Source organism: Lissotriton helveticus, chromosome 3_1 (assembly GCF_964261635.1).
Source record: "Lissotriton helveticus chromosome 3_1, aLisHel1.1, whole genome shotgun sequence".
NCBI classification, from domain to species: domain Eukaryota; kingdom Metazoa; phylum Chordata; class Amphibia; order Caudata; family Salamandridae; genus Lissotriton; species Lissotriton helveticus.
The window spans coordinates 686,851,804-686,865,970 of NC_136061.1; the positions used below are offsets into that span (position 1 = coordinate 686,851,804).

Sequence of the window (14,167 nt, forward strand, 5' to 3'; positions counted from 1 at the left end):
CCTTACCTTAGAATAAACCCAGGCGTCAGACTGGATCCGGAAACGTTTGCGTAGCAGTACCCTTGCGCGTCGGTAGGCGTCGTCTGCGGCTCCGCGTCCGTCGTCGGCATCGTGATGACGTAGTCGGAGTACTTAGACGCCGTCTCCGCGTGCTGACGTCAGTTCTTAGACACAGCTTTTCCACGCCAGAAACGCAGAGCCATGTTAAAAACCAACACTGGCGCCATTGAAACTAGGGCCCTGAAAGGGGGTAACCCTAATCCTTGATATTGGTTCGCAGAACGGGGAGGATGGGTGGGTCGGTAAGGAATCTAATACTAACTAATGTCTCTTACAGATATATCGTTACATAAGTAGTAACTTGTGCATCTGAAAGAGACACGTTAGTATTAGATTCCTTACCTTAGAATAGATACCCCAGCAATACCAACCCCGGTGGTGGGTCTGCGAAACAATAATCACACCAGAAAGTCCTGGAGGACGGAACGGCCAAAGAAGCCATCCCTCCGGACTTGGCTGTCCAGGCAGTAGTGTCTTGCAAACGTGTGCAGCGATGCCCACGTAGCTGCCTGACAGATGTCTTGTAAGGGCACACCCCTGCCCAGGGCAGTGGTAGCCGCCGTTGCTCGGGTAGAATGAGCCCGCAGTCCAACCGGGGGCTCCTTCCTAGCCAAGGAGTAGCATGCCTGGATACACAGGATGATCCACCGGGAGATGGTCCTCTTGTGCACCGCTTTCCCCTTCTTAGCGCCCACGTAACCAACAAAGAGTTGGTCATCCACCCGGAACTGGCGTGTGCGATCCAAGTAGAATGAGAGCGCACGTTTTGGGTCCAGACGGTGGAGCCGCTCTTCCTCTTTAGAGGGATGCGGTGGTGGGAAGAAGGTTGGCAAGGTTATAGACTGCCCGATGTGGAAGGCCGTGACAACCTTGGGCAGGAAAGAAGGTTTGGTACGCAGCACCACTTTGTCCGGATGGACAGAAAGGAAAGGTGGAGTACAAGAAAGGGCCTGGAGCTCACTCACTCTCCTGGGAGAGGTGATGGCAACCAGGAAAGCAGTCTTCAAGGTCAGAAGGCGAAGAGGACAGTTGTGAAGTGGCTCAAAGGGAGCGCACATCAGAAAGGTAAGAACCAGGTTCAAGTCCCACTGAGGCATCGCAAACGGAACAGGAGGAAACGTGTGAGTGATGCCCTTAAGAAATCTATTGACAATAGGGGACTTGAATAAAGAAGGTTGATCAGGCAGCCTGAGAAAGGCTGAAAGGGCAGAAAGGTAGCCCTTGATAGTGCCCAGAGCAGAGCCCTGCTGGGCAAGAGAAAGAAGGAAGAGAAGAACCTCAGAAAGAGGGGCATTGAGGGGATCCACAGCCTTTGCTGTGCACCATGCCACAAATCTGTTCCACCTGCAGGCGTATACCGACTTTGTGGAGGGACGCCTGGCTGCCAGAATGATGTTACAAACTTCAGGAGGCAAGTCAAATGGCCTCAACTGTCGCCGCTCAATCTCCAAGCATGGAGGTGGAGACTGGACAGGTTCGGGTGGAGGACCGTCCCCTGCTGCTGCGACAGAAGGTCCTCCTGAAGAGGCAGACGAACCGGGGGATCGACTGACAGACTGAGTAGCTCTGGATACCAGTACCTTCTCGCCCAGTCCGGAGCCACAAGGATGACTTGGGCCCGGTTGCGCTTGATCTTCTTCAGCACTCTGGGCAGAAGTGGTATAGACGGAAAGGCGTACAACAGACCGCAACTCCACTTGCGACGAAAAGCGTCTCCGAGCGAGTGCCGCCTTGGAAATTCCAACGCGCAGAACAGATGACATTGCGCGTTCTCTTCGGTGGCGAATAGATCTAACCAAGGCTCTCCCCATCGCTGAAAGAGGCCTTGCGCCACGTCCGAGTTCAGACGCCATTCGTGATCCATCATGCACCGACGGCTGAGCTCGTCCGCCCTGGCGTTCAGAGAACCTGCCAGGTGTCGAGCCACCAGGGTCACGCCCTGGCGTTCCAGCCATTGCCAAAGACGAAGAGCCTCTTGACAAAGGGTCCACGACCCCACCCGCCTTGTTTGTTGCAGTACCACATGGCGGTGGTGTTGTCCGTGAACACCTACACTACACTCCCCCGGACAGAGGGGAGGAATGCCTTCAGTGCCAGACGAATCGCCCGGAGCTCCAACAGGTTGATGTGGAGCCAGGCCTCTGCCGGAGACCAGAGGCCTCTGATCTCCGCCTCTCCCATGTGGCCTCCCCAGCCCTGGAGGGACGCGTCCGTCACAACTACGTGCTCCGGTTGGGGAAGGGAGAGGGATCTGCCGCTGACCCAATCGCGGTCCGTAAGCCACCACTGCAGCTGTCTCGCAGTGTCCTCCAAGATCAGGACGTGGTCGGATAGGTTGCCGTGATGCTGGGCCCACTGAAACTTCAGGTCCCACTGCAGAGCCCGCATCCGCCATCTGGCGTGATGCACCAGTAGGATGCAGGAGGCCATCAGCCCCAGAAGCCGCAGCGTCAACCTGACCGAAACCCGGGATAACGGCTGAAAGATGGGAATCAGAGCCTGAATATCCCGGACCCGCTGTTCGGGTGGATAAACCCGAAACCGCGCCGAGTCCAGAACCGCTCCGATATAGAGGAGCTTCTGAGAGGGGCACAGGTGTGACTTCGGCACATTGATGGAGAACCCCAGGTGGTGCAGGAGGTCTGCCGTAGTCTGGAGGTGGCTGACGACTGTCTGGGGTGAGCCCGCCATCAACAACCAGTCGTCGAGGTAGGGGAAGACTGAAACCCCTAACCTGCGCAGATGAGCTGCGACCACCGCCATCACCTTCGTGAACACCCGTGGGGCACTGGTAAGGCCAAAGGGCAGCACAGTAAACTGAAAGTGCTCGTGGCCAACCATGAACTGCAGGTAGCGCCGGTGGGCAGGCAGGACGGGGATATGAAAATAAGCGTCCTGCAAGTCCAACGCTACCATCCAGTCTCCTGGGTCCAGGGCAGCCAGAACCTGAGCCAGTATCAGCATCTTGAACTTCTCCTTCCGGAGGAAGCCGTTGACGTTCCGTAGGTCCAAGATAGGGCGTAGGCCCCCTTTGCCCTTCTTGGGTACCAGAAAGTAGTGGGAGTAGCAACCACACCCTACTTCTGGCCCAGGAATGCGCTCGATGGCCCCCTTGGCCAAGAGGGCCGTAACTTCCTCCTGCAGAAGTCGCAAATGATCCCCCGATACACGGTGGTTCTGCGGTGGCATGGCTGGAGGAGTCGCCTCGAAGGGGAGGGAGTAGCCCCTTCGGACGATTTGCAGCACCCACCTGTCCGATGTGACAGTGCGCCAGTGGAGGTGGTGATGGCGAACCCTGCCCCCCACTGGCGTCACATGGGCCTGAAAGCACGGACTAGGAGGGTTATGAGGCGGATGCTGCGGGGGAAGGTGTGGACTGACCTCGCCGCTGACCCAGACCGCCCAGACGGCGGTTCCCACGGCCGCCACCGCGTTGGGTATTGCCCTGCGGAGCGTGGCTGGCGGAGCGTCTGGGTGCACCCCTTCCGTGGCCACGAAAGGAGTGAAAGGCAGCCGATTGCTGGCGCTGGCCCGAGAGGCCCAAGGCCTTGGCCGTAGCCCTGGAGTCCTTAAAGCGCTCAAGCGCATGGTCTGCCTTGTCGCCAAAGAGGCGACGGCCATCGAACGGCATGTCCATGAGTGTGTTCTGGACATCTGCCGAGAAATTGGCAGACCTCAGCCAGGCGTGGCGTCTGACCGCCACCGTCGTTGTCATCGCTCTACCTAGCGAGTCGGTGGTATCCAGCCCACACCTGATGGAATACTTGGCTGCATCCCGGCCCTCCACAAGGGCTTGGCCGAGTTTGGCCCGTATCTCCAACGGACACTCTGGCAGCACCTCCGCGACCTTATCCCACACAAAGTGGGTGCAACATCCCAAGAGGCAGGCGGTGTTGGAAGACCGCAGGCCCAGACTCAGGGACGAGAAGATCTTCTTCCCATACTGGTCATACCTCTTGGATTCCCTGTCCGGCGGGGCGGACGGGAATGCGGTCTGGTAATTGGAGGCCTGGATGACCAGGCTCTCGGGGGTAGGGTGGGAGGACAGGTAACATGGGTCGCCCGGGGCTGGGCGGTGGCGTCTGGCCACGTTCCTATCTACGGGCGAACTCGTAGCGAGCTTGGACCAAGTGCCCAGAAGAACGTCGGTCAAGGCCTCATTAAAGGGCAGCAGAGGCTCGGCGGAGCTTGACTGCGGTTTAAGGACCTCAGTGAGGAGGTTAGTCCTCACGGCCGAGACGGGGAGCTCAAGGCCCAAGGCCTTGGCAGCCCTCATCAGCACCACACTATAAGTTGCCCCCACCTCCGAAGCCACGGTAGGAGGGGAGACAAAACCAGTGTCTGGAGAGATGTCCAGGCCACTGGCCTCCCCAAGGTCTCCTGCCCTGTCCTCATGAGACTGACACTCTCTGGTCAGAGGGTCCTCAGACCCCTCCCAGTCCTCTTCATCACCCATCTCCTGAAACTCAGGGTTCTCAACTAATGGGGCCTGTTCATAGAAGTGAAACTCTCCAAACGACGTCTGGAGCGGCGCCCATCGGGGCCGTCCCGGCGCCGGAACAGGAACGAAGGTGGAACCGGGGACGGCGCCGCCCGAGGACGGCGCCGGAGGCGACACCTGAGGGTCCGACGCCGGGGAGGTCGTAAGGTCCACCGGCGACGAACCAGATCCCGAAGGAGGTCCAGCGGCGTCAGGCCCGAAGGCGCCGGCGGCGCTGGAACAACTGAACCCCTCGGCGCCGGGCCCGAAGGCGCCGGCGGCGTCGGGATAACGGGAACCTGCGGCGCCGGGGCCAAAGCACCCGAAGGCGTCGCGGAGCCTGTCGGAGGAGAGAGTTTCCTCATGGCCATGAGGAAGCGCTCGATCTCCGGCGTCGCGTTGAGCCCAGGGACCGTAGGGTATGGGGCTGAACGCGGCGCCCGCGACTGACGGAGCCGCGTGGGTGGTGTCACCCGAACCCCCGGCCGCAGCGGGCGAGCATCGAGGGTAGTCCGAAGAGCGATGACGCCGCTTGGACTTCTTGTGCCGCTTACCTGACGACGACTTCGACCCGGAGGAGTGCGGCCTACCCTCGGAACTGTGGTGGCTCCGAGCCCGCGACCTGTCCCTCGACCTCCCATGGGATCGGGACCTCTCGCGGCGCGGGACCGACTGCCGGAGTTCGAGCCGCCTGCGGGACCGCTCCCGTCTGGCTTTCGAAGAGAGGGCCCGGCAGTCGGAGCAGGCCTTGTCGTCGTGGTCGACGCCGAGACAAGATAAACACACGCGGTGAGGATCCGTGACCGACATCAGGCGGTCGCAATCATCGCAGTGCTTAAAGCCGGGCATCCCTACGGCACCGTCGGAGTCGATAAGACTTCGAGAATAATCAAAAATGATCCAAAAGTTAGTCAAAAAATGACTAGGGTTACTGCTTTTTCCAGATCTGCGCTTGCTGGAGCGGAAAAAAGAAGAACTGATATCTGCACGCGGAGGCGGCGTCTAAGTACTCCGACGACGTCATCACGGCGCCCACGACGCCGACGACGGACGCGGAGCCGCAGACGATGCCTACCGACGCGCAAGGGTACTGCTACGCAAAAGTTTCCGGATCCAGTCTGACGCCTGGGGTTATTCTAAGGTAAGGAATCTAATACTAACGTGTCTCTTTCAGATATAATGTCTAGGTTGTCTAGTTGGACCCTTGTCATAGTAAGGGTTAGTAGCGAGGGTACGATTGGTCTTAAAATTTCTATAGTCTATGCTCAGGTGAATTTTGCCATGAGAATCGATTTTACTTCCTTTTTGAAAGATGCGGTAGAAGAGTTCAGTCTGGTTTCTGGGGGTAGTGCATTCCATATCCTGGGCGCCATCCCTGAGAAGGTTCGTTTATATGTTTTCTTCTTGTTGAATCTTTGCGGTTTCAGTAGTAGGTTTTCCGTGCTTCTTGAAGATTGTGTCCCACCAGAGATCGTCAGTTTCTGTGCCAGATAGCTGGGTGCGTTGTGATGCATGGCTTTATGCATCATACACGCTATTTTCAAGGGAATTCTGGCTTCCAGTGGTAGCCAATGCAAGGATTTTAGAATATAGCAAAATAATCATCTCTAACAATTGGTTCGGAATACCCCATGCAGATAGCTTCGCCCAAAGTAAACTGCGGGGGACAGAATCAAACGCGGCCTTGAGGTCAACAAAACAAATATATAACTTTTGCTTTTTATACTTTGCTTTTTCAGATAATAAAGTTAATAAGGTCAAATTCATAATCGTTGATTCAACCCTTCAAAAACCAGTTTGAAATATTGGAATTAATTCTTCTTTAGCAGCCCATTCTTCAAGGTCGTTGAGCAGACAGCCTGAGAAAAATGTTGCCTCCACGTCGGTCAGTGCAATCAGCCTATTATTATTATTATTATTAAAATTATTTATAACGCGCACTATCACCATCGGTTTCTTGGCGCTCATTGACAAAGTAGCGTGGGCCAGAGGCGGGGAGGTTTAGTCATATGCGGCTTGGAAGAGTAGGGTTTTTAAAAGTCTGCGGAAGCAATCATACTTTGGACAGAGACGGAGAGAAGGTGGAAGGGAGTTCCAAGTGGAGGGGGCTAGGACGGAGAAGCTCAGGCCACCGTGCTTTTTTCTTTTAAATCTGGGGACCTCAAGGAAGTTTAATGAGGCTGAGCGAAGAGCTCTAGTAGGGATATGACGGGACAAGGCCGACGTAATGAAAACGGGGGCTGCATCCGAAAGGCCCTTAAAGGTAGTGCATGCCATTTTAAAAGTGCAGCGTTTCGAAACAGGAAGCCAATGTAGACTGCGGAGGAGGGGCGTGACGTGCTGGTGTTTGGGCTGGTGGAAAATCAGGCGGGCGGCCTGATTCTGCACCAGCTGCAGTCGTTGGAGGTGGCATGCAGAAATTCCTGCATAAAGAATGTTGGCATAATCGAGCCTGGAGGTGATGAATGCAATGACAACTTGGGTCAGGGCCTCTTTGCTGAGAAACCTGCTGATCTTACGGATCCGCCTGAGGTGGAAGAAGCAGGCAGAAGTGACCGCGTTGATATGCGGTCTCATTGAAAGATCTTCAGAAATGATCACCCCCAGGCTTTTGACTGAGCTCACAGGGGAGGGTGCTGGCCCCAAGGATGTTGGCCAGAAAGTAGAATTCCAAGGGTGATTGGGGCCTCCTACCAAGACGAGCTCAGTCTTGGTAGGATTCAGCTTTAAGTGGCTGTGGTGCATCCACTCTGCAATGGTCAGCATGGTGGTCTGAAAATTGGTACGGGAGGAGGGGAGGGAGGTCTATGGGAAAAATTAACTGAAGGTCGTCCGCGTAATTAAAAATTGTGACCGGGGAGTTGCGGAGGGAAGCTAATAGTGGTTGGAGATACAAATTAAAAAGGAGAGGAGATAGTGCTGAGCCCTGAGGGACACCGCAGGGAAGGGAAGTGTAAGGTGCGGAGAAAGTGGAAAGGTGAACGGACTGTGAGCGTTGATGAAGTAAAGATCTGAACCAGTCAAGGGCCACTCCTTGAATGCCGGCGTTATGGACACGGTCGATCAAGATGTTGTGATCGACCGTGTCGAATGCTGCCGAGAGATCCAATAGGACAAGGGCTTGAGAAATGTTTTTGTCCGCACCTTTCCTAAGGGTGTCCATGACAGCTACTATGACCGCCTCGGTGGAGTGGAGGGGTCTGAATCCCGCTTGTTGAGGGTCTAAAAAGGATGATTTCTCTATAAAAGAGCTCAAACAGCGGGTAACGTAGGTCTCCAAGATCTTTCCTAGGTAGGGTAGAAGGGAAATGGGTCTATAATTGCTGAGTATAGTGGGGTCAGCATTGGGTTTCTTTAATATAGGTAGAACTGCAACTTGCTTGAAAGAAGCTGGGACCTCCCCGATAGCAAGAGAGTTATTAAGTAGTGCTAAAGGGGGGCCTGGTCAAGCAAGAAAGGCTTCTTTCAGAACCTGCGGGGGGCAGCAGTCATTGGGGGATCCCGAACTGACTTTATGAAGGAGAGAGATGAACTCTTCTGAAGATATAGGTGGGAACTCTGTCAAGGTGCTAGTATTTGTAGGGGGAAGAGGAGGAGAACTAGGAGATGCCGGAGTCGGAATATTGTTTTTTATTGTAGTTATTTTTTCTGTGAAGTAGGAATTGAGCGAGTCACAAAGGGTTTGGGTCGGCTGGGGTTGAGGGGTGACTCTATCTGGCAGAGAGAGCTCATTCACGATTGAAAAGATATCTTTAGTTTTGTTATTAGAGTTCATAATTTTTTGTGAGAAATATGCCGTCTTGGCTGCCAAGATTGATCGTTTATAAGATTTCAGGGTCTCGGTGTAAGCGAATTTAAGCTGAGGATCATAATGGCGACGCCAGCGGCGTTCAGCTTGCCGCAGTGCAAGTTTATCCGCTTTTAGTTGGTCCGTAAACCAACGTTGTGCGTCGTGGGGGCGCATAGTTTAGATTTTTTTGAGAGGGGCAGCTTTGTCACTAGCCTATAGTTAGCTCGATCATCTTGTGGGCCAATTTTGTGAATTGGCTGAATTATACTTCCCTTCCATGAATCCAGAACCATCTTGAGCCTTACAACATCATACAACAGTGGTTTTAGGGGAAAACATGTCCGTTGCACACCGGGGAAAAATATTTTGGGGAAAAATTCACTAATAGATGGCAGAAATTGAGGGCGAGAGCTATGGTTCCGAGTGAGAAGGCGCATAAACAGACTAACTGACATTAAAATGCAAAGGTAGCAGTAACACCCATTTCCAACGTGATTTCCCAAGTGGGATGAACCCAACACAGAGCTGCACAATATCACTGGTTAGCGCGAGTGAATTGATGAAAATAATCTCCGGATACAGTCTGGCAATTGGGGGCGTTCACAAGCTGACGAATATGAACTTCGAAGCATTCATCAGAAAAATAAATGTTTACAGCAGCTCTTTCATTGCAATCAAGCTATTTACTAATTCGATCTCTAAAGGTGGTTATGTGTATGTTAAAAAACACACATACACACACACCACACACACACACGCACGCACACACACACACACACACAAAATAATATGAGAGCTTACCTATTTGTGACAACCAGGTGTGCATTTTTGCCTTCTGGGAGAATGCAATTATACCTGAAGATTTCACCATCCAATCTCTTAATATTTGAGTTCTACAAAAAATATAAGCAATATTAATTCACATTCCATAACAATGCATAGAAATCAGATACTTTTTTATTCATGGGCCTCTAATGCTCTAGATTATCAAAATAAATGCTCTCTAGAGATAGGATAAATTAATATCATGTAAAAAGTTATCTGAAGCTGTATCGATGCACAGCCACTAACTACACACTGTGTACCTCATCTGAGGCTTACATGTGGTCTGGATCATGTTGGGAAGTGGCGGGACCACTCATCCTTGTTTATAAGGAAGAGAAAGTGGTTGCTTGACAAACTGTAATACATTGTCTTGCTCGTTAGCCCATCTAAATCAGTTTAATTTATTCTAAAATGGAGCATGTTTTTCCCGACACCGGAAAAAAGAAGTGAGCCTTGCTTTTTAGGTCTCGCCTGTCGATGCGCATGCGCATCGAGCAAGCGAGAGTATTGGGACTTATCCACTCTTTATCCACACTGCAAGGAATCGTGGCGATTCCTTGCAGTGCCCGTGACTTTTAAGCTCAATGCGCATGCGCATTGAGCTTAAAAGCGCGTGCACGTCCGTCTTTGTTTACCCGCTCCGCCCCCTCCCCTTCCCGCCGTCTCGCATTTCCCCTGCCGCATCAAAGGCTTTCACGGCCGGCCGGCCATGCTTTCAGTTTCACGACCGGCCGGCCGTGTCAATTACATTCCAAAGCCCGCTCTCCCTGCTCCGCCCCCTGCTCCGGCCGAGACGCATTTCTCCTCCCCCCTCCCCTCTCTTCCCTCCGTCTTGTTTCCTTTAGCTGCCCTGGATGATCTATTCTTACTCAAACTTGCACCGCTTTTACTAAATCTTACCCTTTTAACCTTCGCGATGTTTCCCCCTTTTTACCTCCAGTGCTTGATATATCGTTCTCCACTTTTTAACTCGGTTTTGCGAGGTCTCCGTTTATTTATCCTCTTGCTGGCTCCCCTTTTCCTTACCCCGCCCGGTCCGGAGGATCTCCTCTGCCATAGCCCGGTGCTGGATCTGTCCTCGTTAGCCCGGTGCTGTAATTGCCACGCTCCCCCTTAGCCCGGTGCTGGATCGCCCTTCTCTTATCCCACACATGAGTTGCCCGACCGTGCTAATCCTGACTGCATGAATAAAATCCAGCACAGGCAAACGCACCCGTTCTCCTACTGTAACTTCAATATACTCGCAGGCTCGCCACCTCACCCAAACGTGCTCCCCCAAACAACGCGGCCTGCCACGCAAGGACATCAAACCTGGTTGCTGGTGGTCCCTACAGCTGCTTGAACCAGGTCCCGAGCTACAAAGAAACTCCAGCATTCAGCACCTCCTCGCCTCACTGCCTCGGTCTGCCTCTCACCTTCGTCGGCATCAGGCCTCCGCCCGCATCCCATAACTGCCATCTTGGGAGCGTAGTGCACCACAGGAAGGTTAAGGCGATCTCGCCCTCCAGACTTCTCCCCCAGGACTGCCGCCTCCGCAGTTTTCCGCTGTGAGTCTGCACGCCGAATCGCCTCCCAGCCGCTCACAAACAGAGTGCACATCTCCCGTTGCCGCAGCCGGTGGAAGTCTCCCCCTCAGTGCGCTGCCGTCATTTTAGATGCGCAGCGCCCAGCGCTCAATCGGGTGATTTTGCTGCACTTACACCCTTGTAACAGCACCAATGCGCCCCAGCAGCAGTCCAGCTCATGCACCAGGATTTCCGCAACCAGTTTTGCAGTAAGGGGCCACCTTAGAATCGCCAACCCCTCACCCTCAACACCTCACCCTCACTCACTCACCCTCAACCCCTCACCCTCAAACCCTCACCCACCCTCAACCCCTCACCCTCACTCACTCACCCTCAACCCCTCACTCTCACTCACTCACCCTCACTCACCCTCAACCCCTCCCCCTCAACCCCTCACCCTCACCCTCACTCACCCTCAACCCCTCACTCACCCTCAACCCCTCACCCTCAACCCCTCACTCACCCTCACTCACCCTCACTCTCACTCATCCTCACTCACCCTCAACCCCTCACCCTCACTCACCCTCAACCCCTCACCCTCACTCACTCACCCTCAACCCCTCACCCTCAACCCCTCACTCACCCTCACTCTCACTCAGCCTCAACTACTCCCCCTCACCCTCACTCACCCAAAACCCCTCACTCACCCTCACCCTCACTCACCCTCAACACCTCACTCACCCTCACTCACCCTCAACACCTCACCCTCAACCCCTCACCCTCACTCACCCTCACTCACCCTCACTCACCCTCACTCACCCTCACTCACCCTCACCCTCACTCCCCCTCACCCTCACTCACACTCACCCTCACCCTCACACAGTGCAATAGTTCTCCGACCATTTCAGTTAGAGCTTTTAGAAATGTTTATGGCTTGTTTTATTTGTAATACTTTAGCATTGGCTACAGGAAACAAAAATGCTAAACATTTACAAAAAAAACCCATAAACAATTCTAAAAGCACTAACTCTAATGGTGCGAGACCTATTGCATTTCCAATGCTTGTTATTTAAATGTACAGATCTTGGCTAATCACTAGTCGGAAATTGATGAAGTTGGTTATCCCAAGCTCTTGACCACTCATTTTGAACACTAGGGGCCTGATTCACAAAGGTAAACTTAAACATTTGTCTAAGTTCACCTTTTTGCAGTATTCACAAAACTGCATTTTAATAGTAAGTTTAAAAAGGCAAAGACTCTGCAGTTGGGGCAGAAAACTCTGCACATACAAAGATAGGACAGTCCTTTCTTTTTATGTGCAGAGTTGTCCGCCCCGACTGCACAGTCTCCGCATCCATACATTTAGTATTAAAATGCAGGTTTAGCAACACTGCAAAAGCGTTGCAAATGCATAAACTTACACAAACTTGCACGTTTCCCTATGTGAATCAGGCCCAAGGTGTTTTAAAGGGCTGCATGTATAGAACTACTTGAAATTATTTGTAATCCTTGGAGTTCTCAGTGTTCTACTTGCTTCATTGCTGATCTATGTTTCCGTGGAGGATTCTGTGGGAAAGGCCTCCTTTATGAGAAATACCTTTGCCTGAGGCATTCTGACGAAAAAAAGTCATCACTTTGTGCATTCAATGCCTGGGCCTGACATGGCTCATCCATTCATGGGAAAGACTTGAGACAGCAGAACAAGTTACTTACCTAGCCATAGATTTTTAGGTCTCGACCTCTGCCAATGCGCTTGCGCATTGCAGATGTCGAGACATATAGAGGTGGAACAGGAAAGCTGAACAAGAGGGCTTTGGCAGGCGAATTACGCAGAGTGCATGTGCCCGTGCATGTGCTTGCCGTTTGCTCCCCGAGCCACCTCGCATTATCGCATCAGACCCGCCACAGCAATGCCGAGAGCTTCACACTTCAAAGGAATGCTCTCCCCCGCCCCCCTCTGCGCAATGCCTCTTCTCTTACCCTTTCGCTATCTCCCCCGCCCTCCCACCTTCAGCCTCTTCCTCTGCAGTCTCTGCTGGACCAGCCCTCCCTCGCCATTGGTATGCACAGTGCACTCTCTACCCCCTCCCTCTTCCTCACAGCGCTACACGAAGGTTGGCACCCCGGCTTGTTAGTAATTAGGTCTCAGAAGGATTACATGTTAAAAAGTTAGCAGCCGTCAATTGCAAACCAAATGCTATACAAATTCCTCACGTCCTGCCTTGCCGGCACCACCTGTCCGCAGCTAGATCAAGAGGGGCTCTCCTGTCGGAGGTTAAGCTTAGGTCCAACGCTTGTGCCACACGGCGCATTTCAGCATGAGCCTGAGTGACGGGCTGTGTATGTGTGTGTTGTTTATTCTGATATACAAATCAACTTCCCTCAGATTTCTTCAGCCCTAAACTACTCCTTCCGTCATGCCGATGCTGACTGTCTCAGCCAACAAAGTTTGCTTTTTCATTGACAACGATCCACAAAAATACCCCTCTTTCATAAAGCTTGTTGTAGGGGGTTAGCGGGTTCTTGACTTTTCTTGACTGGGCATTAGCAGAGGTCATGCTGTAGGCGTTTTATGTGAAACGCGCTTCCTGAACGCTGAAAAATCTTCTATCTGTGGTTGCTGTTAAAGGCATTTCAGCTTTTTTTCCGCCGTGTACTGCTCACATTTGGGGTACGCATGTGTCTGTATTCATTATGAGAAATGGCTAGTGTGTGCGTGCTGGGGATAAAAGGCGGTGGGGTGAACGGGGGCTGCCTTGGATTAAACATGCTTTATACTCTTCTCTTTCCGCCGTGGGCTTGGTCTCTTGTCTCCCTGTCCCTCCTTTCATCCTATGCTCTGTCCCCTCATACTCTTCCTCTGTCCGTGGCAGGCTCGATCTCTCCTCTCCCTGTTTCCTCCCTTCATCACATGCGCTATCTTCTGATACTCTTCCTCTCTACATAGCGCCCTCTGTCTCTCGTCTCCCTGTCCTTCCGTTCATCCTATGCTCTGTCCCCTCATACTCTTCCTCTGTCCGTGGCAGGCTCGATCTCTCCTCTATTCAAACAATTAGAGCCTCACCTAAATGCAACTGCATCCGTATAAAAGACCAACAATATAGGAATACTTATTATTAATACTCCCCGGAATATGTCCAATAACATAAGTCCTTAGGTCTGGATGCGTTCTTCACCAATATAAAATCACACAGGACCACATACAATTCACCCAGGAAAAAAAGTGAAGAATAGAGAGAGTACCTCACGGTAGAACAACCCAAGGGGGTTCCCGGTTAACAATTGCCGGTATACCCACTTCTCATCATTGGCCACTCTCTCTATGTGAAAAGACAAACGTGCACTAAAAAGGAAAGTAGTGCGGACGTGAGAATAGTGATGGAAAACACATATAGTGACAAACGTATCAACACTGACACCCACTTGTGGTCTGCAGAAACATATAAATAGACCCCTAACCAACCACAAAAAGTAAATTGTGTGGTAGGGCTTTGCTTGCTTTACCGT

At 52.5% G+C, this 14,167-nt stretch overlaps 1 protein-coding gene across 2 annotated transcripts in view; it reads right to left on the reverse strand.

The window, feature by feature from the left end:
- Positions 1-14,167, reverse strand: part of VPS13C (vacuolar protein sorting 13 homolog C) — a 2,773,485-nt gene that overhangs the window by 119,189 nt on the left and 2,640,129 nt on the right. For both annotated transcript variants that reach the window (XM_078680824.1, XM_078680823.1), the window contains exon 80: positions 9,132-9,223. In XM_078680824.1, the coding sequence (XP_078536950.1) occupies positions 9,132-9,223 (92 nt within the window). The remainder of the gene's footprint in view (positions 1-9,131; positions 9,224-14,167) is intronic.